Source organism: Pempheris klunzingeri, chromosome 20 (assembly GCF_042242105.1).
Source record: "Pempheris klunzingeri isolate RE-2024b chromosome 20, fPemKlu1.hap1, whole genome shotgun sequence".
Taxonomy (NCBI): Eukaryota; Metazoa; Chordata; class Actinopteri; order Acropomatiformes; family Pempheridae; genus Pempheris; species Pempheris klunzingeri.
The window spans coordinates 8,207,000-8,234,098 of NC_092031.1; the positions used below are offsets into that span (position 1 = coordinate 8,207,000).

The window sequence follows — 27,099 nt, forward strand, 5'->3', positions numbered from 1 at the left end:
ATGACAGTCAGGATCCGAACTGATCCTGACTTTAATGTGACCAAGCAGAGGTGTGTTAAGCTCAATCATCAGCAGTAATATCTTCTTATCAATGATTGAAAAAAAGTTGTATGTTTTTTTCAGTCATTGGCCCAAATATCAATTAAACATTTGGTCTCCCCTTCTCCCCGTGAGTAACCACAGTCCACTTGTGCTTTGTTGTGTCACTTTTCCTTTTTCCAGTTCTGACTTTAGCGTTTCAGAACTTTCTGAAATTACTTTAGAAATTGCCGGTCCGCGAGAGGTTTCACACCTGTAAATTTGGTTTGGATCAAAATGAAAAGTCTGAAAGTTCGAACTAGATGAGGCAAGTGTGAAATGGCCCTTGGCTTTTTTGAGACACAGCTTGAAAGTATCTTGTATGATTTTGTCCAGAAACCAATTTGTGTTTGTATTTTTGTGAGTGTTTTTTTGTGTTGTGTTTTAGTTGCTTATTTTATTCTTTTCAATTTTTTTCTGGTATCTGATTCAGTGTTTTTCTAGTGTCACACCAAAAGCCTACTGAGTATTTGATTGGAGTATTACCAGCTAGCTCACACACAACAACAGGAGAGCAATTTCTTTGCCAGGAAACAGACAGACAGACAGTGAAATGGTTTAAGAGTCAAAAGTTCAGCTTACCCCTGTGGTTGTCATGCAGAGCTGGGACGTGTATGAACATTTTGGTGTCAGTCCTCAGGATGATTGTGTGCATGTGTGTTGCAGTGGGTGACGTTGGGGTCGGGTGGTTCAGGGTTATCGGTGGTATTTATGTCACAAGCAGACGGGGCTCGGTCGAGGTGAGATAGACGTTAACTCAGAGGAGAGCAGTCAGGCTTGCGGCCAAAGTCTGTCAGCCTAATACCAGCGAGCGGTCCAGGAGGAGCAGTCGCAGCATCTGGATAGTCAAGCTCCATTAGCCTCCCGGCTCTGTTTTAGACCGGCTGCATTACAGCCTTGTTGACAAATGGTAGAAGAGGTGGTGTGTGTGATATGAATCACATAACTCAGGGGACCTCCACCATGAATATCATTCCCCCTTGCTCTCTGCTCTTTCTCCTCCTCCCACCCTCCCTCCCTCTTGTCTGGGCTTGCTGTGAACTGTAGCAGCAGTCTGGCCAGGATTCAGTGGGACAGCATTAGCTCTCAACCTTGGTGAAGGACTAAATGCAGCCTCAGCCTGGTGTCCTTGCTGTCACGCTGCTGTTGGGAGAAGATAAGCACTCGAGCCTTTAGGACACGCTGCATGGCTCCCATTGGCCTCTGCAGCACTGTGAGCTGGGTAATTGCAGAAGCGCTGAGAATAATTAATTAAGTAATCGTTACATCTGACGTGTGACATGCTACATGCATATCTTTGATGTTGAGGGCTGGTGTTATGTGGGATTTTATCATCAATCCACGTTTTTTTCCGTGTTTGCAAAAGCAGGTTCCGTGGCTGATTTAAAAGGGCTTTGCAATATATATGACATATTCAAAGCTATGTTTTTCTCTTCTCTTCTCTTATGACCCATCAGAGAAATCCAGGCAGTTCTGAGGATAGCAGTGATATTGCCTCTCGTATATGTAGCACCCGGACATTTTCACTGCTACAGAGAAAATATTTACCTCTAAGAAACAGTCTCTTAGATGAAATCTAGAGTCCTGCTGTGGCTCAGTGATGAATTCTCACTTTAGCCTTTTTACGCCTTCAGCTGGGTTTTTGGCTCGTCCTTGTGCAGCCTGTAAATTGTTCATAGGGATATATTAAGTAGACAGATACGGCTATGTGTGTGTGTGTGTGTGTGTGTGTGTGAATTAGGTTTATTTACTGGGTTGAGTTGCTGAAATAAACCATGCAGAGCTATATTTCTCTCAAACACTCCGGAGCATTGAATGATGAAACACACAGAGAGAGACTGCGGTTGGTATTGATGTGTAATGCCCTTGGACCGAAGCCAAGACGGTGAAATGGAATGAAAGGAAAGCAGTCACTCCCCTGTTAACTCAAGGTTGTACTTTACGGGAGCTATATCTGTCTGTGTTGTCAATGGTACGCTTAGTAAATGCGCTCTACTGTATGTGTCTGCTGCAACTATAAAAAACATCTAAATCACATCTGCCTGTTGACTTTGAAGATTCCCACCAATTTGCCTGTATATTTCCAAGGCTGATGCGGTATGTCATGGCTTATTCACAACTTCTGAGCTGGCAGGAGGCTGGCTTTTGGCGGTTGCTTGTAAACACAGCCAGAGAATGAGCTCTTAGTGATCGGGACCCCTGCCAGCTCATAGAAGTGGCAGCGGATCATCCTCGGTTAATAGGCGCTCATAATCCTCTGTGAATGTCTTATGTTGTCCCCCGAGACGAGCGAGACTGAGGCATGTATTTGCAATCAGCGTGCATTAAGGGCTGACAGTTTAACTGCTGCCATAACTGTAATAAACCAACCCACTGTTTGCATGCTGAATGGGAGCAAAAGAAAATGTGTAAAGCGTTGTTTTTAATCTCTAACAATGACTCTCTCTTTCTTTCTCCTCCGCTGCTACTTGTCATTGCTACAGGAAGTTGAGGTTAGTGTCTCTTTTGTTAATTTGTACAATGCACTGTCTTTCTTCTGACATCTCCTTTAGGCTGTAACTGTCACCTGTCCTATAAGTAAGAGCTCATTTTGGCTAAAGCTCATGAGAAACACGTCTTACAGTGTTATTGTCTAGAAATCTGTCTGCCTGTCTTTGACTCGGGATGAAAAACATTGCATCATTAAGACAAAAGACATTAGAAACAATAACGTGTACAGCCAAATGGAAACTTCCTAAAAGTATCACTATTGATAACAGAATATCCAGTACAGTTCATGAATGGAAATGGAAATTCTTTATAGACTGCAGCCAATTTGCTCGACTAAAGACAAGTATAAACACACTATCCCTTTAACTCCTCACCCTGTGCACAATATTTAAGATGCCTTCGGCTGTACTTGTTCAGCTTGAGTTGAGAGCTCAGTTTTTGCGTCCCCTGAGCAGAATAAGACTGAGCTAAACTGAACAGACCTGATCCTCAGGGTCCTCTCTGGGCCTCATGCCGAGTAGTAACCGCTTTATAGTTGATCCTCTCTGTCCTGACACAGAGAGAAATGGGTCAGAATGGATACAGCAACGGGACGCTGAATTTTTATTATCGTTCCAGCACAACGCCGCCAGGGACACAATCTAAAAACCAGAGTTAGTTTGCAAATATTCCCTGTGCAACAGTGCAGGAGCTAAGATAGTGCTCTTTTTTATGAGATACATTTAAGCTCTCAGAGTTCTTGCCTTGTGTCATTTACTTAATGTTAGAGACTACATCTACAGCAAAAAAATAAAAATAAAATATATTAATTATGGAATTTATATGTCCCTTGTCAAAATAAGAGCTTGAAAGTGTTGCAAATACAGGTACATTCCAATAACTCAACATAATTCTTTAGTTTACCTGGACAGTTCATTCTTGACCTTGGAAACGGCAGCTAGCAAAACACTTACTCATTTGTTCTGCAGCTTTTTGGCTCAAACTTTCCCTGATTCTGGTGATTTAATCTGCTGATGAAGACCATGGGAAACTGCCAAAAGCTCCAAAACAAGCAAGTAAACAGACTTGTATCAAGTTTTCATGGGCCAAGAAAACAGCCTTGTTTTTAACTTTGTGACAATACAATTCTGCAGTTAATCCAGTGGGCTTTAAAATGGTTTATTTTTCTTAAGAAATAAGAGAATTCCCCCATTCATAAAGGGACACTATAAAGAATAGTTTGACATTTTGGGAAATATATTTATTCATATGCTCTCTGGAATTTAGATGGGAAGATTAATATCACTATCGTGTCTGTGCTCTAGATATGAAGCTGGAGCCAGCAGCTGCATAGCTTAGCTTAGCATAAAAACTAAAAACAGGGGCTAGTGAAGCTCTGCACAAAGGTGAACTCTGCCTTCCAGCACCTCTAAAGCTCACCAATTAACAACTTGTTTCTGTTCTGTTTCAGAAAACAAAAGTATAAAGGCAATGATTTGTCTTTGGATTAACTTTGGACACAAAACAAAATACAAAGATATTTCAAGAAAGCCTTGTGATAAAAATGTCTTTTCTAGTTATTTGTACAAAGACACTGAGTCAGCCATCCTGAACTCCTCAGGGGATTCACTCTGAGTCTAGGGGGCCCTTGGAGGCCAAGTCACCTTCAGAACAAAACCTTGAGGGGAAACGACCAGGAAGGTCTGGCCTGATGATCTCAGGCTGCTCACTGGCTCATATGAGAACAACAGGACTGAAATCTAGCTGTACATCAGACCTTGTAGTACCATTAAAGATTAAGGTCTGCTCTTGAATAAACAGATAATAAACAAGCGTAATATGATCTCATCTCCAAGGTTTGTCAAAAGCTTAGTTACACAATTGAGATCTTCATAAAAAGGAAATTAGAAATATGATTTTACATTAAGAAATTAATACATGAGTGATTAAAAAAAATACAGCAAAGATTTTGCTAACAAAAAAATATAGTTTAGTTGACAAAAGAAGGGTAGAATTTGACTATGAGTATGTTATTAGCTGGACTTTAATCCATCCACTGCTTTGAGTTATTTAAGATTTTTTTGGAAAGTATAATTGAATGTCATCAGCAAAGGAGTGAAGTTAGCAATAGCGATAAATGACGTGCTTGAGGGGTCTCTCTTTGTGTCTGTGTAAGCACTTGGTTCCATTTCTGTTTCTAGTTTTTAATATTTAGTGTAACTTAAACAACAAATTAAAGATAAATCATTCAATCTTTAAGAATATGTGGTGAATATCAAAATGGTTGCAGAAATGAATTTCATTTAATTAAACGTTGGATTAAAAAATCCTAAAGGGTTTGTGTGCTACGAGTTTTGCCTACTTGCTATCTCTTGAAACCCCTCAATTCAATATTAGCGCCGAATATATTTGAATAGTTAAAATCATACTTACATATAAACTGTCATTCATGGCGTGTAGCATCATTTTGCATGTCTGTCATCATCCTTCATTATTTATGCTCTTCTGAATTTTCATTACAAGCATGAGTGTAAGAGCATACTTCCCCCATTGTGCTACTTAACATGAATTATTAAATCCATTAATGCAAATATATATTCTTTCCAGGATGACTACATCAAAAACATGGAGGAAAACATGGGGTCTGATGAAAGTAAGTCAGCAAAAATGATTTTATTGGATTTGAAACGATTTTTCTGTCGACATGTGAGGATGGCTGTCTGGTTATATTTGAAATTTAGCGTGTTCTTCATTCACAGCCTAAGTGTATGCTACTGTACTATATGCAGAGATGGTTTGCAAAGACTTTTAATATTTAAATGGCTTTACTTAGATGGCCAGTTCTACTGTAAAGAAAAAAAACTGCTGTATTTCATAGTCTTCTAGCATAATCAATGCTAAGTGCTGTCTGCCTTTATACATCTACTCTAGACAGTGAATTAGTGCGGAGCGCATTATCGAAATGCTGGCTTCTCTTAATTGCAGCAGTTGTCTGAGGTCATCCAGGGTGTGGTGAACGCTGGTCCAGGGTGTCACAGCTTGTGGAGGGTGAGAACGCAGTTGTGATTCAGGAAAGGAGAGGTTGAGCCTTCAGTCGAATCCATTAGTTTGAAAAGCCTGTTATAATTGCCTTTGTTGCTGAGGGCTCAACTCATAACTCCCACCAGGCTCCATTTACCTCCATGGGGTCTGTTTCTTGTTGAAAATAAAATAAAAAAAACCCTCTCTTTTAGGAAATCAGCTGTGGAGGAGGAATGGAGACTATGGCAAAATGGTTCTACTCTATTTCAGTCAAATAGTCTTTTTGTATTCAACAGAAATGAAAAATGATATAAAAAAGTATGTGAAGAGTGCATACCGATGCAAATGTTTCATATTCATCCAAAGTTTGTGATTTTAAATGGTCAGGTTGTCTTAATCATAAATCATAGTATTAAGCCTAGCATTTAAAAAATTCAACAGCACTGTGTCTTTTAAGGGTCAGTGTGCTGGCCACTCAGATTTTCATATTTAAATTTCAAAGCCAGTAGAAAATGCATGTAGTTATAGATGATAATCATGGAATTTAAAAATAAAATATTCATTTCATGTTAATAATGCATATATGATAATATCATGTACACGTCAGACAACGTTTCGCTGCAGCTTGAAGTCTGAAAAACGAAACACGTTTCTATTGATGATAGATGTTCGGCCTTGTGTATCTTTTGTTTATCAGTTAATTTGGTGCCTTTTCAGTATCCATTAATTGTAATTGCTCTTTTTGTATGCATTTCTACAGGCTTTTGAATGTAGTTTTCTGCAGAGTTTCTACAGATATTATATATATAATATATAATATCATTATTGTGAATTATTTTGGCCCCAATAATCGTGTAGTGAAAATCTGATATTGTCACAGCTCTATTCAAACAAAAGCTGCTCTCTGCAATATCCTCAGAAACTGAGGTTAAAGCCCTGCTGTGATTTAGTCTAAAGACATTTGCTTTAGAGAGCTTGTAGAAATCATCTAACAGCCATTAGAGAACATTGTACCAGACAGTTAAAGTAGCTGATAAATGTAGTTAAGCATTTCAAGCAGAATGAATATTGGACTAATATGCATCAGGTGGCTGAAACCATGACTCTAAATGAATCATATCAATTTTTTATCTGCAATTGGTAGACGTGTAAAAAAGCAATTGTTTGCAAGCATGTGTATCATATCATCTTAAATGACAAATATGACAATGTTGTGTTTAGAGCTTGGTTCTGCTGCCCCCAAGCCAAAAGATTATAAGATCACAGATTGAACATATGCATTTATCCCTTCATAAAAATATATAAATTATCTCTAAAGAAGTAATTAAACAGGGTAAAAAGGAAAACCAGAGATTGAAAAAGTGGATATTGAAGTAATTCCATTGTACATTTGATTTGGCTGCACTTCAGCTGAACTTGTGCTTGTTTCAACAGAGCAATCACACTGACTTGAAATGCAGCTGTTCCATGCTAACCCTCCTCTGTGGTGGAGGTAATGAAATGAAGCATGAATCACTTCACAGATTAGGTTTTAAAAGTACTCTTCATGCAAGTCTTAGCCAACTGAGCTGGCCCTTAGGGGTAGCAGTGTGTTCCTGTTGCGAGGCAAATGTGGGAGGTCGGGTGTAGCGCCACACCCACACTGCCTCACTTAAAAGACATTGAGGACTTGCATCAAAGGAGAAAGATGTGAGAAGAAGCAGCTGCAGACGTTATCCCAATCATCTGTTCTTACAACAGGGGGAATAACTAATGTAGTCTCAAGAAAACACCTCGCTCACTGTAGTGTGGGCGATGTTCATTTGAATACCATTGATTTCATCCCCGTTCCAGCTCCCACTGGGACTAATTCTGCAGACCTAATTGATCAGGGTCCTCTTCATCGCAAATTCTACAAGACGGCAGAAACTCCTACAACGTGTACCTGCAAGCCCCGGATAGAACAAAAGACCTAAAAGGAGACTTCAGACACCTCCGGTGCTTTTTTTTAAGTGCGCTGATTGAGACATCAACTCAGCTTTGCAGAGTCTGCTCTGTATTTGAGGGCCATCTCAACACAATAAGGTTCCTGCTGCTCTGAATTTACAGAGAGGCTGGCGTATTTGACTTTGACATCCTTTATCCGACTAGCTCATAAATTTAACTTCTTTTATAAAGAAAAACTTCACTAATTGGATCCAAAAAAGCTTCTATTTGTATAACAACTTCAAGACATTAAGTGAATTAGAGGTAAACTGGCATCCTCTCTAATTATCAGTAAATAATTTCATAGCTGCATTGAAGTAGAATAACAGCTGCAGGCTGCTTTAACACAATAACCACCAATTAAATCTAAGGGTATAAAAGATAGGGTCCTCTAAGATGACAGTAATTGCAAATCCTTTTAAAACTAATTTACTTAAAGCTGTCAAAAAGGCCCATCTTCCTCATGCTTTATATTTATCAGAGCTAAATCTTTTGGTTTCAATTGGGTACTGCTATTTCCTGGCAGCCTAATAACAGGTCTTTTGCTTTACTTTATTAAGTGCACGCTTTGACAATTTTAATATAAGACAAATGGCTGATGAAGACCTTTGATGGAGGACCCTGTCTAACAAGAGGCCTCGTGCTCAATAGAGAATTCAGACATGAGCACAGACAACGTGGAGAGCTGATTGTGGATAAGAGATGTTATGTTTCTGATGGCAGCGCAGTGATGATAATAATAATCTCAGAGAGATTGGACACAGGCTCAGCGCAGTCCCAGCCTTTATTGACATGATTACAGGAGGATTTAAAACCCATAATGGTCCTTACACGTCCCTTCTCAATGCAGCATGATGTAAACAACAACGAGGAGTGCAGGCGAGGTGGGAAACACACTTGATCTTTAATGCAAATTAAATCTTGTGCTTGGATTTCATTTTCAGTATGTAGGAGTTGTATAAGAATACCTTGTGAGGGATGTGTTGGGTTTTAAGCTGTTGCTTGGAGGCAGACATGAATGTGCTTATAAATACTGAACATGGGAGCAAAGAGAGATGTACATCTGAAACTATACTGAAAACGCAGAGCTGTGTTTCTATGGGAACATTCAGTAATGTAATGTTGTGTGTTAGTTAGCATAATTAAAAAGATATCAGACTGAGTGAAAGGTCGTAGGACGTATAGTAAGCTGCAGATGCATACTCAGCTCTAACATATGGCTGTATATAAAGACCAAAAGCTCCTGAACTGTGAGAAGTAAAAGCAAATTCCTTTTGTGTCCTGGATACATTAGTTTAAGATGAATCTATTAGTATAAGACATGACTCCCTTTAAAGCTGCCATAATCATCATCTTTGTATTTACAATGGCTCAAATCGATCTGCGTAATGTGAAAGGAGTCACTCGTGGTGACAAACAGAGAATTATCACTCCACTCTGCAGCTCCCCTCAGCTCTACAGAGCTTCACGGTGACAGTGACAGTGCCCGTCAGCTCGTTGTTTTGCTTTTCAGGCCGTTTTTTGGTTCACTCTCACTGCTGCCATCAGTGCACTTTTCATCCACAACAGGCTGCTGTTTTTAGAGAAAACCTATGATAAAGCCACTATACGGGACCTGCTCAGCATCAAACGAAGGTCTGTGACTAGCTGGTGAACATAGTAGAGCATTTATGTATTTCAGTAGTTGGTGGTGACCAAAACAGAGCCAAAAGGAAAGTCTATTTTGGACTTAGGTGACAAACCTGCCTCCAAATGAGGGCTTGTTGCTAATACTAATGTTTCTTCGCATCTGCTGGACGTATTTGCCTTATCAACTTAAAAGCTAATGATCTGTCAGTGTTGTTTACAGCTTTTTTCTGCCATCCGTAACTTATTGTAAGTTTTTGCGAGACCATTTCCCACCACCTATTCTACAAAGTTCTTCTTTTCTTCACTAGATATTTGTATATAGCTTTAAATTGTTTCGTTGTGTTTTTCAATTAGTTTTTCTTGACATGATAATTGGTTTCCAAGTTATGTAGGCACAGCCTTTTTGACATAAACCATAAATGTGCACCGCATATTGTGCAATTAAAATCAAATGTAAATGACATGTGAATGCACAGTAGCAATGATCCACATCCACAGGTGGAACTGCTGCAATTTAAATTGCTATAACTCAGTAGTCGTGACTCTGACTCATTTATATTCATCCTTATGTGAAGCCATAATATTCCTGGACAGGAGTTGCATATTCTCAGAAAAAGCATAGTAACCATCGTCTATATAATGTATGATCGTGTCTCACCATGAGTACATTTTATCCAGATTCTGGTCCACATTTTCTATTATTTAATTAACACATAAAGAGGATTGAGCCTTGCTACTGGAGTGTGCTCTCTGAGTGCTTTCTAGTTTTATTTTATTCTTCCTCATGTATTCAGTCTGTGCATTGCACGGCTCACTGCACAGTCTGTGGCTCTGGTGTCTGTGTGAGTGGCCAGCAGGTACAGCAACTGCTCACTGGCCAAAAAAAAAAGAAAAAGAATTAAATAAAATGGCAGAGAAGAAAGTGGAAATACTTGAAAGTATATTGCACCATTAAAAAAACACCATATAGTTTGGATCCCTACCACTGCTTATGGTTCAAGACTGGAACTTCTGTTAACAAAATGTTAAACCTCATGCTCATATAGATAAAACAGAAGAAAGCCTTAGGAAAACATGAGTGATTAGTTTCACTAAAAAGAAATGATGTGATCCATTGAGGAATACTGAAAATATGAGATGTCTTAAGTGTCTTTATTGGTATGAAATGGAACTATATGTGTGGTGTCAGTTTGGGGTGATTTTGGCAGGTCTATGTCTTAAATCAAAGGAATAATACCAGACAAATGTGCCATCAGTGGGATAGTCTGGATACTGTTCAGCTGCTGCGGTTAAATCATCACACAGCAGAATACCTGTTTGAAAAGATGAAGTGAATAAAAGTCAAGTGGTCACAAAATCTTTTATATGGAATGGATTTCAAGGTTCATTCAGCACTGCCAGAATCCAGCTATCTGTCTTCTCTGCTGAGCTTAATGCTACGTCTTGTATTTTTATGAGTTTCTTCCCCACTGAAAAGTGGAATTTAGATAAATGGATTTGTAATTCAGTCATGATAGACAGTACCACTTATATCTGACTGATTTCTTTTATCTTTGACTGTTAAGTAGTTGTTGGCTTTGATACGGGTCTACCATTTTGGGAACTGCTGGCTTATTTTGATACGAATGCAGCTGAAGTCCTGCTCTAGGCAGAGGCAGTCTGTGGAAATGGAAAGGAGCTTCAGTGCCATGGGAGTCAATTAGGATTTTGCTCAGACTTCTCTGCTGTTTTGAGCTATTTATTCAAAAACCAGCTTCACTTTGCAAAGTCCTGTTGCAAAGAGAGTAACAGTAGGTGAGAGGGGACGAATTTGCCGATGTTTTGATTCATTCGCATAAACTGTGCATTGGAAACTGGGAGTACAAAAAGATTGTGCAGAATATTTTTGTGATAATTTGAAGGCCTGAAGCAAATTCACTCCATCAAACGCAATGTTCAAGGATAACGTATGATGTATGACGAAGAGGTGTCACTTCAGAGAGGAGTGGGTTTGAGCACTTTGCAGCGATATCCTATTATTGCATATGTGGGACATTTTTGTGTGATATTCATGACAACAATTAGTTCGTTTTTTGCATGGGTGTTGGCATCACTGCAAAGCCTTTTCCTGCAAAAATCCATCCAATTATATGATTTTTTTCCACTATTTTCTACGATTTACTAAGGCTAGGTCTCGCAGATGCTTTTTAAAACTGGCCTATGAGCTGTCCTGCTGTCCCAACAGACAAACCAACAGGACCGAACACAGCACCCCCGTAATAAAAATGCATTGTGGGACAAAAGCAAGTAGCTCACAAGCTAGCGTGGAAGTGGTGCAGCACTTCGGCTCTTTACGAGCTCCATATCTGGTCTTATAGAACAAAAACACCCCAGGTACACAGCCTCCTTCCAATATTTTTGGATTCCCTCAGTGTTGTCATGTCATCCACTGATTCCATAAAAGTCCACCGTTCCCTCATACCTCCCCGCTGTAGCATCAAAGTATCACCTAGTCTCTGGATTTGCAGGGATCTGGCTGGCAGCCACCTCGTCTGTTGACCATGAGGACTACAAAGCAGCTGCTCAAAGCTGACTCAGGATTTCACAGCTTAAATTTCTCACAGCGACCACCGCTTGCCACTCACTCTTAAATTTATCTGAGCCGGTGAGTTTTCCGAGGCCTCTCCGGCAAGGCGGTAAATGGACTGGGACAGTGTGACATCCCGTTTCGGATGCCAGTGACCATAGGCTGAGGAAGGTGGAGGACACGATGCTATTTCCATCTCAGTCTATCAGTGGAAACGAGGTTGGCATTGAACAGTTCAGCTCTCCAAAGATAGAGAGAGATGCTGGGGGGGGGGGGGTTGCAGCAGCAGGGAGGGAAGAAAGAAAAGGAACGTGGGAGACAAAGATGTAGTGCGTGTGTTTGTGTGAGAGCGCGAAAAGGCAAGACGGAGAGAGACAGTGATAAGTTGACATGGGGGAAGTGAAATGTGACAAGCAGAGAGAAAGAGATGCTCAATCAGTGCTGTCAGGTTTTCTGGCAATCAGAGACAGCCGTTGGAGACTGCAGGCAGCGCTATTGACGATGGGCTGCCTCACTAATGACAGCTAGGTGTCCATGTTTTTTTATAAAATCAGTGAATTAATTTCTACACACAGTCTAAATATTTTTCATTCCATTTTTCATGATTTTTATTGCATTACATTACATTTATTGCAAAGTTTAAAAGATAGTTTTGTGAGGTTGGCAAAGAATTTTAAATGGTGTAAATACACAGAACTTGATTATACAGCACATGAAAACGCTGCTTTACTCTGTATGTTTTTTTTTTCCTAGCCATCAATCTGTTGAACACATTTTTAGTGAAAACAGCCAGAAGCTCTCAGATGTAGAGAATTAAGGCAAAACACCTCAGCTGTGATTGACACCTCTGGATTCTCAGTGTTGTTGTTTGTGTTCGCAGACGCGGACACCACAAAGGACCCGTGCCAGAATGTGAAATGCAGCCGCCATAAGGTGTGCATCGCTCAGGGTTACCAAAGGGCCATGTGTGTCAATCGCAAGAAAGTGGAGCAGAGGTAGGTGGAGTTTCAGTTTTAGTGTTTGCAGGACATGTTCATTCTGTAAAAAAGATTTCTGTGTGGACAGGACAGACATTTCTCTGGTGTTGCTGTCAACAGCTGTTAGCTGTGTGTCAGTTAAAAGCCTTTCAACGTCTGGCTGGAGAGCTATTGATTAAGCTCAGTAACAGGGCCAGAGAGAGTCATGAGTCAGAAGTGATGTCATTTCAGCTCAAGCACTCATGCTGAGCAATAGCTAATTAACTGTGTGGCTGCGAGGTGTTGAAATTCAACACAGACAGTTATGGAGGCAAATGATGACCATGAAGATTAGAATTTTATAAACTATTCAATAACCTAATTTTAATCCTAACTTTAATCGCTACTCAATACTTAATGATCAAATTTAGATTCCACAGAATTTATAGCAATGAAATATTTAGCTCAGTTTATATCTTGAGTTTTAGCCAATTTTAACCCATTTGAGTACCAGGATTGTTACTTGATTTGAATTTTTAGATCTGACTGGAGCTGACAGAATTTGAACAAATTAAATATTGAGTACCTGAAATAAGTTTTTTAAATTGCTTGATACTTATAAATCTCACAGCCACACTGATTCAGATAGATGGTTTTCAAAGTAAAATATTTTAGTGCTATAAATTCAGAGGCATTTAAATTTCAACATTAATTGATGAAACTTCAAAATTAGGTGTCTTAGTTGCTTATCAGATTACAGTGATTATGGCCATTATTTGCTCCCATAAACTGTCTGTACTTGGCTACATTTGAAATCATATCTGCTATCAGCTCCTTTGAGATACAGAAGGAAGAAATGCTTGTTTAATGGATAGCACTTAATGTCAAGGCTACATACCTTATAATTGATAAATGCTTAAGTAATACATGACTCATCATGATCTAATCCAATGAAGGATGTATCATGAACTGCCAAGGCTCAGTTTTAATTAATAATGAAGCCGCTATTACTTTGTATAATAACTTAAAACTACATGGACCATCAGTTTATATAGTTAAGTCAGACTAAAATGAGCATGTCATCAGATCAAATGTACTCCTATAAAGGTGGACAGTGTCCTCTCAGATCAGTGGATTTGATTATTGGTATGAAATGATTATTTGACCATCGGAAAGACATTTGTGCACAACATGCAGTAAGAAATTGGCTTAAGAGACTTTGATCAGCTTCTTCAGCTGAATTGTGATTGCTGTGTGCCCCAAACTCTGTGTTTTGGTCTGTATATGCATTCACATTGTGTGTTTGCAGTCTGACCTGAAACCTGAAATTAGTATTTGATCAAATCACAGTTTGTGTTCCCGTCATGTCGTATAGACTGTAAATATAAGCAGCTGAGAGGGAAACCTACTCATATCAGCCTTCTGTTTGAAATATGGGGAATTTTGAAGAGCTGTGATCTGTTCCACCCGACAAACAGAGCTGCAAAGGTGTCAACAAACTGGTGCCAAACTGGCTGCAAATCACCATCTTAGTTTAAGTAAATAAAATCTGTCATTAACACAAATGTAACTGATGCAGCTTATTAAAAAGAAGCATAATAACCTGTACAATTGGTTTGTAACTTGTAACTGCTACTGTAACACAACATATATTTAAAGATGCTATAATAAATGTTTTTATATTCACCAGTGGCTTAAATGACAATTGTGTGAAAGGGGCAATCAACTGACTCTGCCAACACCGTCGAGCTGAGGGGGACTGCAATGTTTTCTAATGTCTTAGTTCATTCTCACTGTTCTCATAGTGTTTTTTCCAGATGGGGGCAAACCCTTTCAGCAAAAAAGCTCAGATAAATCCGCTGCATACTATCTGCTCAGCACCAAACAGTTAGCAACTAGCTGGTGAACATAGTGGAGCATTTAGAAGCTAAAGAGCCAGATATCTCTCACAGGAGTTGGAGGAGACCAAAGATGGAGCTAAAAAGAGAGTGAATATTGCCAACAAGTTTGCCATATTAGCTTAAAAGGTGATTGTGTGTGCACTGTTGTGTTTACAGCTTGTTTTCACTGTCCTGAAGTGGCCAAAAGTTAAGTGATTGCAGGTTTAACTAGCTGAGATTTCTACATTTCCATTTATTTGCTGTGACTACAGAGCTAGCAGTGGGAGAACCATCTTGGAATAATGTCATAATAGCAAGATGTTCTTCCCATTCTGCCATCATGAGGTGGATGCAGGAATAGCTGGCTGTATTCTAAATGATGTCCCCTAATTATTACGTGTTACATAGTGTGTACTTCAGAATGCCTCCTTGCTGTTACAGTGCTGCCACGCAACTGTAACAGCTATGAAGTCTAAAGTCATTACTCAGGAGGCAGAACACATGAGGTAAAACTGTCTTCATTTGGTTTAAAGTCAGGATGTGAAGGCTGCAGATGAGGCGACTAAATCCAAGTGGTCAGAAAACAGCCAATGGGTTTCTGGGACAGGCACAGATGAGTGACAGCTACTGTAGCTGCAAGTGACAATAAGGGGATAACGCTAAATGGAGAAGCTGTAGTGTAACAGCAGGTCAAGGAAAATATCAAGTCCTCAAAATGACTCAATAATGTCATGCAGCAATAACTCTCTTTAGCTTTATTAGCTACCATAAGCTACTGGTCATACCAGTCTGAGTAAGGCTGAAGCAGCAAAACCTCCCTGTGTATTAGTGAGGAAGGGTGTGTTTTAAAGTGTATAAATTCAAGTTAATTATCAAGAATTTCATTTAATCCATTTAATACCCTTTTTGGCCAAATATTCACTAATTTAAAGGAGGAAACAAAACAATGTACATTTTCTTGTCTGCCACTTAGCAACACTGTTGTTACAGATCTCTTGAACATGCATACTGTGTACTCGACTCCCCATGTGGAAAATAACCTACTGAACAGAAAACATATTACTGAGTAATCAGTGGCAGCGGAAGCAGAGGTGGGAGAACAGGAGGTTGAAACCATGACAACTAAAGCATATAGGAAATACTTATTTTTCTGCACTAGCCATTGAATGCAGTGGGTACTAGTACTTAAAATACCCCTTCTTTTACAAAGACCGTTTTGGTTTCTGTGATATACCACTGAAAAGTATTTATCTACTCCCTCACCCATTCATTCCACTTTGACTGAAAAACAAATGAGCAGTGTTGCAGTCTGAAAGGAATTAATGGAGTGAATTATTACTACCTGCAAAGTCTATCTGCTCCGACAGGCATTTATCTTTTTCAATAAAGTGCTTCATTTACAGAGTCACTCCCGAGATGAGAGCGACTACGTCGAATAATGAGTAATAAGCACAAACGCAAGCATACTAAACCACCCTTGTGTCATTAAGTGGCAGCCTCAGAAGTCGTACTGCAGAGCATTATGCTTGTGCTCACTGAACATGCAGTCAGTCAGTGAGAGGAAAGCAAGCAAGGGGAGTTTTATGAAGCAGTGCATCCAAGTATTAAAAGGCAATCCAGACAAACTTTGGTTTTATTTACCCAAGACCTTAGATCTATCTCCTCTGAGGTTTTTGTTGCCTCCCCACCACATTGAGAGAGAACGGTGCTCACAGCATTCAAAAAGTACATTTAAAAGATTCATCAGTAGCGTGTCGTCTCCATCCTGTAGCATTCCATTTATTTATTTCTTTTGTCCAAAGCAACTTGCAATAAGTGCATTCAAACTTGACAAGAATGAGAAAGATGCCATCAAAAATTGGAAGTGCATGACTCTCAGACAAGCATCTAAAAGCATGTTCAGTGCTACAGTGAAACCGCTGTTTTTTTTTTTTGTTTGCTTTTAAAGAAATTAGATGTAAGTAAGTGTATTGTCAAGATGCAGCCTGAAAAGCTGAGTTTTCAGCCTGCAGCAGAAGAAGGGCAGTGACTCTGCTGTCTTGTTGTCTGTGGACAGTTCATTCGACCTCTGTTGAAGACAGGCAAGCATTATCTTTCACTGTGGAAAATCCACAGACCTCTGATTTCTCAGCTGTTTTCTCTGGAAACACCTTCCACAAAAGAAATAGTCGATGGAAACTGTTGACAGAGGGCAGCAAAGTCACTGACACTGAAAAGAGATGTTACTTTTTAGCCACACTAATGAACCAAGGGCAGACACTGTTGGCCAGTCGCTCCTCCACTAAGACTTAAAGTAATAAAAACTTTCATCTACATAGATATCTTTAAGTCACTATCACTGAATCGCTGAATGAAGAAACAATGTGGTGATTTTGCCTATGACCCACTGATGAAAGCATTTTCTTTTGCAGTATTACAAACTGGGTGTATTACAACACTATTTGGATTTACTTGTGATTTACTTGTGAAAGTGAGGTCCAAAAACACGCCTTCAATGACCGATTATCGACATAGGTGCTACCACAGAGAGCTAAATAGACATCTTTGCGGTTGTTACTCTAAATATCTTAACATCTATCGAATAGATAGCCATGAAATTTAGTACCGACATTCGTGGTCCCCAGAGGTTAAAGCCTCCTAATTTTGACTTTTTCCCTAGTGCCATAAGCAGGTTGCCATTTTTGTTTATTAGTGAAATGCCCTCTATTGGATGGATTGTCATGACAGTCATTAAAGTCTTTAATTGTATTAAGTTTGATGATCCCTGACTTTTCCTCTGGCGTCATCATCAGGTCAAAATTTCACCAACGTTTTGGTTGATACCTGCAAAACTAATCAGCCTGAACTTTATTATGTGTTGTTAATGCGCACATGTTAATGTGCTGTCATGCCAACTTGAATCGACTTGTAAACGTTAGACCTGCTGAACTCTTCGGCGGATATCGTAGACAAATATTCTAAAAACCTGAGAAAATGAATGTATCTGCATGGTTAGACTCCACTGAGGTAGGTGAGAAGTGTCTTTTATGTAATTCGGATGGACCGAGATTCTGACATTTCCTTTTTTTCCTTCCATGCTCAGAGTCAAACAGCCAGGGCAGCTGGAGGCTCATGAAAGCAGCTGCAAGCCTTGTCCAGTGGCTGCCTCCTCACCTGTATGTGGCTCTGATGGGCACAACTACGCCTCTGAGGTAAAAGAAAATATTCCGTACCAGCATATCTCTTTGAAAGCACTCACTTAGATAATTTTTCTTTCGCTTTATTACTGCATTCTGCCACCATAAAAACCCTGAAAAGAAATGGAAAGTGCTCGTGTCATCGTTTTAAATAATGAGAGGAGTCCAGTCAAGTGCTGTTTCCTGCTGCACTGACATATACGTGGGCGCAGCAGGGCAGCACAGTTCATCACTGCTCTTGGGAGGACAAGTGCACCGGCTCAACGTGGCCGTATGATTAATGACTGACGCTGTTTTGAGTGGCATCAGCGAACACCGGCCGCTGCCAGGACGCTTTATTGATTTATGTATAGTTTTTAATTTTGACCTTGCATGAGAAGGCAGCGGGAAATGACAGCTCATTCTTGCTGCCTTTCTCTAAGTGCAGTGTCTCATCTGAATGAGCAATCTCTTTTTCCTGCGGTCACCCCCATAAATATTTTAACTGCATCTCTCTCTCTCTCTCTCTCTCCTTACAGTGTAAGCTGGAGCAGCAGGCATGCCTCACAGGCAAAGACCTCAACGTCATGTGCTCTGGCTTTTGCCCCTGTGCCACAGCCTCCGTCACCATCACAAACACTGACACGAAACATGGCAAGTGCCTTTCCTTCATCTTCTATTTATTCATTTTAATTTCACTTTTCACACCTCCCTGTCTGCATCATTGCTTACATGAGTAAATATTTTAAAAACAAAGTCAGTGTTGGCTACACAGAGCATGATGTCAGTAGGATAAGACTCACAGAACCAATCAACCCAACGCTCGACATCTGGGATCAATATTCACCAATTTTAGTGATTACTGTTAGCCAAATATCCCCGTGTGGTTAAACTGCTCTTTGAATCATGCAGTAATTAATTATTTAGAGTGTACACTATCTATCATTGCAGCCAAACAGTATTGATTGTCCAGGCTCTCGGGCACGTGAAAATGCCAATTGATCAAAAGGATGAAATGTTACTCCTGTTTGTCATCTGTAGCCTGGAGTAAGTGCTTAGCCTGAAATGAAAAGTGTATTTCTACTGGATAACAGCAATTTGCAGCATCAGAGTTAATTGCGAAATAATGTTTTCTTTGATTAGCAGATCATACACTTACAAATGATAGCACGAAAGTCCGGCAGTACACCTCAACAGCTTTACAGCGAGAGAAGTCCGCACCTTTCATTCTGTTCACTGTATGTCAGTGAGAGCAATACGAAGCACCACTGAGTCCAAGGCTGTCTTTTGGAAAGTCAGATTGCTGTTAAGTGTCTGCCAGAGTTGTGAATCCTCAGATTCCCTTCTTTGCTCCCTCAGAGAGCTGCACTGGCCAGGACCTGGCAGACCTGGGTGACCGCCTGAGAGATTGGTTCCAACTCCTTCATGGAAATGCGAAGCAGAATAACTCTGGCAAGCTCAGCTCTGGCACCGCTTCAGGTTAGAAACTCACAAAGCGGCTTTATTGTCTGCTGCTTCCAAACTTACAACTCAATTGTCTGTGCAAAGAAATGTGGTGTAAACAGAGAGAAATTAAAGTACTGTGAAAATTATTTCTGGCAGCGCTGGACAAGAGCCTCGTGGCCAGCTGCAAGGACTCCATCGGCTGGATGTTCTCAAAGCTGGACACCAACAGTGACCTGTATCTGGACCAGGCTGAGCTGGCCGCTATTAACCTGGACAAGTACGAGGTCTGCATCCGACCCTTCTTCAACTCCTGCGACAGCTACAAGGACGGGAAGGTCTCTACAGCCGAGTGGTGCCTCTGCTTCTGGAGAGAAAGTGAGTGAAGGGACCTCCGCTGAACAAGCATCAAGAGCTGCTTGCTCTATTTTGGGTTTTTCTAAATGGACGATATAGCAAGGTTCATGGAAATAGAGGGGACGCAATGACTTCACTTTATTCCTCGCCGTCACTGAGCAGCAAAGCAAGTAACCGGACATTTGTCCTCACTCACATACTGTATTCATGAATTTGTACCTCGACACCAGGGAAGTAACGTTTGTAACGTAGTCTGATATTTTGGGGGAAGATGATTATTCACGTTCTCACTGAGAGTTGGAAGAGAAGATTGATACCACTGCAATTAGCTCAGCATAAAGGCCGGAGGCAGGGTGGGACAGCTTGCTTGGCTTTGTCTGAAGTTCAAAAATACACCTACCAGCACCTCTAAAGCTAAGAAACAGTTACAGCACTCCTCCTAAAACACAAATTGTCATCTTCACATTTGTGACTTAAACAAAGAAGATACATCATGTTCATTGGTGAAATTCAGAGATGCTGTTTTGGACTGAGCCAGGCTAGCTTCAGGCTAATTTCCCACTGCTTCTAGTCTTTACTCAAAGCTAATGGCCTCCGAGCCGTAGTTCCATATTTACTTACAGTTATTTTATAACAGGATTTGTCAGCCTAATCATCGTCTTCAAAGAAAATTCTGGTTGTCTTTTGCTTCTCTTCTCTTTAACCTTCGTACGAACTTTGAATTCTCCATCCATTCATCTATGTTTCCGCCGCCTATCCAGGCCCGACAGTATTCCCGGACATGATCAGCAGTTCTCCTCCCCTGCTGAGAACAGTCTGGGCAAGACCTCTTTTATCTGCCTAATCTGACAGTTTGCCAGATGCACTTTCTGGCAAATTGAAAATACGTCTTTATGGCCTCGCTGAACTCTGCCCACAGCTGAGTTTTTTTCTCTCCACCATGTTGCAGAAAATGCAGTCTTTACCTGAACTAGGCAAACAAAGCATGAAAAGACGGTTTGCCTCCCCACTGGTTTTCATCATTGGTGTCATTGGTTGCCGCCGCAGCAGGCACCAGTGACCTACTGGTGAGGACACTGAGGAGCGTTTTAAAATTCGATTCTGTGTCCTTTCTGTAGATGCAAGAAGAGTTTGGACACAGTCAGGCATCACCCTCACTGCAGGCTTGTTCAATCCACCACCTGATACCAAGTACACTTCTGAACTATGCCTGAGCACGGTGCTCCCTATGGATAGTCCACAGTTAGCACAGATGTCCAATAACAAAGCATCATTGTGCACTCTGTCATTGATCACATGGGTGCTGAGGCTCCACAGAAAACCATTGTTTTTCCTTTGTGCAACTTGCAGTCACATAGATCTCACTCTTTGGTAATTTAGTAAATGCTGATGAGCAATCACCTGCACAAATAGATTCAGAGCCTCTGTTCCAGTTTAATTGTGTCTTTACACATGAATACACAGTGGCATATGGTGTAAGGTAATATCAGGTGATTACCTTCTACACTTGTACTTTGTGAGCTCTCATGAGGTCATACAATATTCCCTCGTTTGAGTGATGCAGGTATTCTAAATGCAATCGAACAGTGAAACATGGTTCAAGGTTTGATTCAATGTTAACATCTTCACTTCACTTTACAGCAGAGTTCTCATTTTCAAGGAAAGCTTGTTTCATTTGTTAGATGCAGAGAGGTTGAAAGCAGATTACCAGAGTTAAACGGGGGGCCGCCATGAGTCGGGTTATAAGAGAGAAGTCAGGCACAACAGAATGAATCTAAAAGAAAAAACCCTGGTGTGCTTGAATATTCATTTAGAAAAAGAAGCTTATTTTTTAGGTTTGTTCCTGACATTTTATGTGACATTATCATGTTGTAAAATGTAAAATGCTCAGGCGTCTTTATGGATGTTAGCTCACCTGAATGCACAGTGTTATTACAGCTGAGCACATTCGCAACCTCTGCACCATTTGACCTTTACCAAACAAATACAGGATATTCCTGGCAGTAACCTCATTTGCATGCCGATTATCCCATTGATCAGGCATTTAACCTGCATGCAATAGATTACACTGACTCCTTAATCAATTTTTCATTACTTGCTGGTGATATTTATAAACTACTCCACAGCAAGCCATTAAGTAATAATGCATTTTATGATAATGATTTGGAACAAGAGGTCATGCTACATGTATAGAAATGATTACAAACTGTTTATTAACAAGCATTTCTCTTGTGACTTTATAATGAAGTATCTGAACTGGTAATAGTCTGAACACAGAAAAGCTTTGAAGACTTTAAAGAGAAATATTACTGTGAAAATCTACAAACACAAGGGAAGGTTTGTCGCCTTGGGGGTCAATACAAAGTGTCTTTCTCTTCTTTGTTTCTATTTCTATCTATTGCAGAGGCTCATTTCATTTCCTTGTCATTCTCAGGCTACATCCATATGTTCTTTCACCTAAGCTCTCGACAATCGATCAGGCTCTGAGGGAATGAAATATAAAGCTTCTTAAACAAATCAATGTGGCCAAAAGTGTAATTATGAAGAGCATTGATTGAGATAAAGTTTGGGGAGAGCAGTTTTCGGTATCGTTTGTCATCACTTTCTCGTTTGATTCTCACAGAGCCACCATGCCTCGCCGAGCTGGAGAGGATCCAAGTGCAGGAGGCGGCCAAGAAGAAGCCTGGTAAATACATTTTGCTATTTGATTGATTCAAGTTTTTTTTTTTTTTGGAATGCTAACCTTGCATAGAAACACCTTTAATACACCAAATCACCGCTGACTCACTTCAGATCCTTTCAGACCACCCCATATAGTTAGCCGGTAACTGCGCCGTCATCCTCACATGTGCCCCCGCACTCGCTCCGGGATTCTGGGTGCGCTTACGTAACAAGGTGCCTGGAACAGCAGGCGAGAAGCTGGAGGAGGCTCATTTAAGAGATCACAAGCGTACAGCCAGGATTAGGCCCTAATCAGGCTGGGGGGTGGGGGTGGGGGATTAGGGGGCAGTGCTGGCTTTAGGAAAGAGCAAGTCTAATGCACCTGTTTGGCTCCCAGAGAAACCTCATGCTCAACATGCTACACAGCTGCTTTTCAGTCTTCAGCTCCAAACCCAGGGATATGTTGCTCCATCCCTGAAGCCCACTTGTCTCATTGCTGGTGTTTTCTCTAGTTTTCACGGTAGGGGGGAGGACGGGGGGGGGAGGGGTTTCGGTGCTTGTTAGAGAACTCCACTTTGGGTTTGACAAGAGTGTCCTGAGGGAGGCTGAAACAGTGGAGCTCTGTCATGGTGGCTGTCACCACATTTTTACATGCCACTCTCACAGCATAAGGAAACACACTACGCCAACATACTGTATGAAATCACACCCGGCAGCATATGCATGCTTGTGTAAAACAAACAGGGAAGCTTCTTCTGTCTCCGAGTTATTCTCTGCCAAAAATCTGCCTCTCTATCCTGACTGATGGTCTTATCACAGGTTTACTAAGGCGTGCTGGCACTCTCATTTATGCTGCACTCATCTCAGGCATCAGCACGAGGAAGCTATGTGAGCCGTGGGTATAAATATTTAACAACTAGGTATATGTGTGTGTGTGTGTGTGTGTGTACGGGCTTTTGCAGGGCTGTACATTCCCAGCTGTGATGAGGATGGATACTACAGGAAAGTGCAGTGTGACCAGAGCCGAGGAGAGTGCTGGTGCGCCGACCAGCATGGTGGAGAGATGATGGGCACCAGAATCCATGGCAACCCTGACTGCGGTAAGAGGGGCAGCATCTGGCAAACAGATATTTCTCACACTGTACAACAGCAGGAACATCTCCTTCTCATGAAGCAACTGTTTGTAACTGAGATTTTCAAGTCGTATTTTCTCAAAACTCCAAACAGTTGAGAGCGCAAGATTTCATCTGGTTTCCAGTGCAGTTAAACCTGAATCAGATTTTTTTTTTTAAAAACAAGGTAGATTTTTCTTGATTTTAGTGCACTGCCTCAGTCTTCCACATTTGTTCCACACAGACTTACTTTGGGAAAATTCTAGAAACAAGATGATTTCTATAGGCAACTGGCACCCATTCAAAATCCCATGTTCAATCTCAGAGGTAGAAAATAAAGAAAAAAAATAGAGAATATATATATATACATATATATATAGGATTATAGAGAATAATAGAGCTGAAAGTAATGAAAGTCATTTTTGTTGCTCTCTCAATTATTCTCTTGATTAATGAATTAATCATTTTGTCTATAAAATGTCACAAAATGTTGTAAATACTCATCAAAAGTTCTCAGAGCCCAATGTGATGTGACAATATTCCATTTACAACAATGTACGCCATTAAAAACATTAAATCTTCACATTTTATTGGCTAAAACAAGCTAATGTTCGGCATTTTTTCTTAATAATTATGTCAGCCAACCAATTAACTAACTGTTTCAGCATCAATATCAAATCTTTCCTCATGTCTTTATCCTCTCCCAGATGAGGTGGCGGGATATTCTGGAGATTTTGGGAGTGGAGTGGGATGGGAGGATGAAGAGGAGAAGGAGGCAGAGGACAACGGAGAGGAGGTGGAAGAGGAGGAAGAAGAGGAGGGCGAGGCAGACGATGGAGGATACATCTGGTAGAACTGTCTGACCCCACAAGGAGAGCCGAGTCACAGCTGCTGGCCTGAGAATCTACAGGGACGGCTCTCTCCTCACAGCAAAAGATTTTGGGATCGGACCGGGGAGGCGTGGAGTGATGTGTCATCCTGGTGGGATATGTGGTGCTGGTCCGGGGATGAGACGATGACCAGTTTTTGTCTTAGATATGTGTAATTGCTTCATTCTCCTCTCTGTTTTTTGAGCAAGAGAGCTTTTTGTTTTGCCGTCCTGACAAGCAGGACCCACTGACTACTGCGCCATAGGTAGCTAAAGTCCATCAGAATTCCTATCTCGTCCGACCGCCATCTATGCATATAGAGATTACCAGTAATTTTGTATTGTGTGAAAAACTGCTTGAGTATTAGAGTTGCCGTCCCACTGGAATGACTAGAGATCTGAATTTAAAGGAATAGTTCGACATTTTGGGAAATATGCTCATTTTTGAGTTTTATGAGAAACTCAAAAACTGCTCGTGGTTTAAATATGGAGCTAGGATTAGAAATTGTTATCTTACCATTAGCATAAAGGAGGAAACGGTTGCTTGGCTCTGTCTAAAGGTTAAAAAAATCCACCCGCAAGTGTCCGAAGAAATCAGTTATTGCAGCTTTGAACTAAGCAAACCGTCTCCTCGCTGTAACTTCATATTTACAGAAAGAGAGTGGTATTGATCTTCTCATCTATCTTGGATCGATAGCAAATACGCTCATTTCCCACAATGTCAAACTATTCCTTAAAACAGTTCAGTGCATTGTGGTTACGTATTTCCAAACTGATTCTGTATATAAATCCAGTGTAAATGATCTGTGAAGCAAGCTTAGAGGATTTCAGGTTACTATGGTTTCAAGCTACCTTTATGATGAAGGTTCACCACAGCTCGTAGCAATTTTTAAATCTTACATGCTTTACGAATTAAGCGGATACACACAACTGTACAGGACCTACATTTCCAGGTGGATTACTTTTATTGAAAACCTGTAGAATGTACTTTAATGACCCAAGCTGCACATACAGTAGAAACCACCAGTCGCTCTCCTCTGCTAACTCTGAAATCATGTCAAAGAATGTGCCACAACTATGTTTTACTCTGAGTTTGCAACTTGAAAAACTGTATTTTGTGTTTATGAAAAAAAAATGTGTGCATTACTTGAAGTTCTGTGTGTATACTTGAATTCACATTGTAATTTTTTTTTTCTATGAGAATATTGTTGCCATGTCTTCATTCATGCTATTGGTAGGCCAGACATTTTGTTGTTTTTAGTATTGCATGTTAGTAAATAAGAATGTACTTCTAGGCTGAGCACTTTACTAATAAAGGCACGGGAGCCAAACTGTATGTTGAATTTAATCTCTTTCTAACTATTTCAGGGATGAAAATTATCATCCAGGGAGAAAGTAGGTTGAGTTTGTGGCCACCGAGTCGCTCTCCGTCCTCCTCTATATTTGATGATGGCCATTTTTTTTTCAATTGTCCTGCCAGATAAACAAGGGAATACTGAGCTTAAGTGCCTGCGGGGAAATTAAACGAGTCCGCAATTTAAAGGCAGGTTGATTGTCCTCACAGCAGATCCATATTTACGTATGTAGCTTCTGCGCGAAAACTGAGCACAAATGAATTGACTCTATTTTCAGTAACACCCCAGCCCATGTTACATGAAGAAGTTCCCATATAAAACATAAGCTGGATGCATAAGTATGAATATTTTAAAGTACAGAGCTACTTTCTGACGACCTTTTGGTCCCATGTCTGGTGTGTGAAACACTGATTACTGGCACTCATTACAGCTTATAGCAACAGCAATTACATCTAATTACTTTAAACAAGGCATTAACAAAATACAGTTTCATTATCATCTACTAGTGTAGAGCATGCTGTGGGATAAAAACGAGGAAGTTGAAAGCTGCAGAGACTCCTTTCAGTTGAGTCTCTGATAAGCAGGTGGGGGTATTTATTGGGGAGATTTTGGCGCTCAGCTGCCACCTCATGCTAGAAGAACAAATTACAGCCAAATAGCATTCCTACTAAATGACCACTATGTGAAAAACATTATCAAAGGGATTATGAATGATCAAATCTGCAATGAATGGATCTGTACCATTTTACTGTACTTATGTGCTATTGGCAATCCCATAGTCACAAGTAAAAGTCCAGGATTAGAATTCTTAAATGAAAATTAATGTAAAGCTCTGCCATGTACTTGCATTCTCTCCAAATATCTAAAGAAAGATTAGGCCCTTACAATAATAATTTTTCTATCTAAAATGCATTGTGCCGCTGAACAGAAACAAGCATGCTCCCTGTTTTGAGGTATAACATTTTCACCAATTAGCATAAATAGTAGCGATCCTTTATTAGTAGTGGACCAAAAAAGTACATTATTTCCTTCTGAGATGTAATGTAGGAAAACTAGCATATTTCCCAAAACAGACCTCAACATTATTTTAAATACATCAGCTGACAATACTACAATACTAAATTTCATGTATACACCAATTCGGGAACAATGCTCTTGATTTTGGTTTAACAAGGCAAGACAAGAGTCTTCAGCCATGCCGGTAGCTGTGAGGGTACACAGGTCTTTGAGCTAAATGCTAATATGTTGATGCTAAGCTGGTATATTTACCATGCTCAACATTTTAGTTTAGCTTGTTAGACAGATTTGACCTTATCATGGTGTTAGATGTAACGTCAGAGCATCACCAAAGTGATTGCAATCCATCCTGACAGGAACACGAATGTGTGTGCGAAATTGCATGGCAGTCCATCCAGTAGTTGTTGCCCTAGAGGAAAAGTTAGCTTCTTTAGCTGGGCACCACGATGGTCTGTGTTCAAATGGATGTTCAGATAATTTAAGCAGTAAGATGATTTTTAATGCTGCCAAACAGACGGTGAAGGGCAGCAAGGATTAGGGGAAACATGGTCTCTTCTCTTGGAGTGT

The 27,099-nt window shown here is 40.4% G+C and overlaps 1 protein-coding gene across 1 annotated transcript; it reads left to right on the top strand.

Annotated features, from left to right (window-relative positions):
* The first annotated feature begins 5,158 nt into the window (after nucleotides 1-5,158).
* Nucleotides 5,159-24,622, top strand: LOC139219929 (testican-2-like). The gene is made up of 9 exons (XM_070851941.1): nucleotides 5,159-5,200; nucleotides 12,609-12,723; nucleotides 17,647-17,755; nucleotides 18,259-18,377; nucleotides 19,083-19,198; nucleotides 19,322-19,540; nucleotides 22,143-22,205; nucleotides 23,143-23,280; nucleotides 24,000-24,622. Exons 1-9 carry the CDS (start codon nucleotides 5,173-5,175, stop codon nucleotides 24,143-24,145), a joined length of 1,053 nt encoding a protein of 350 aa, XP_070708042.1. The 5' UTR covers nucleotides 5,159-5,172; the 3' UTR covers nucleotides 24,146-24,622.
* The last annotated feature ends 2,477 nt before the right edge of the window (nucleotides 24,623-27,099 follow it).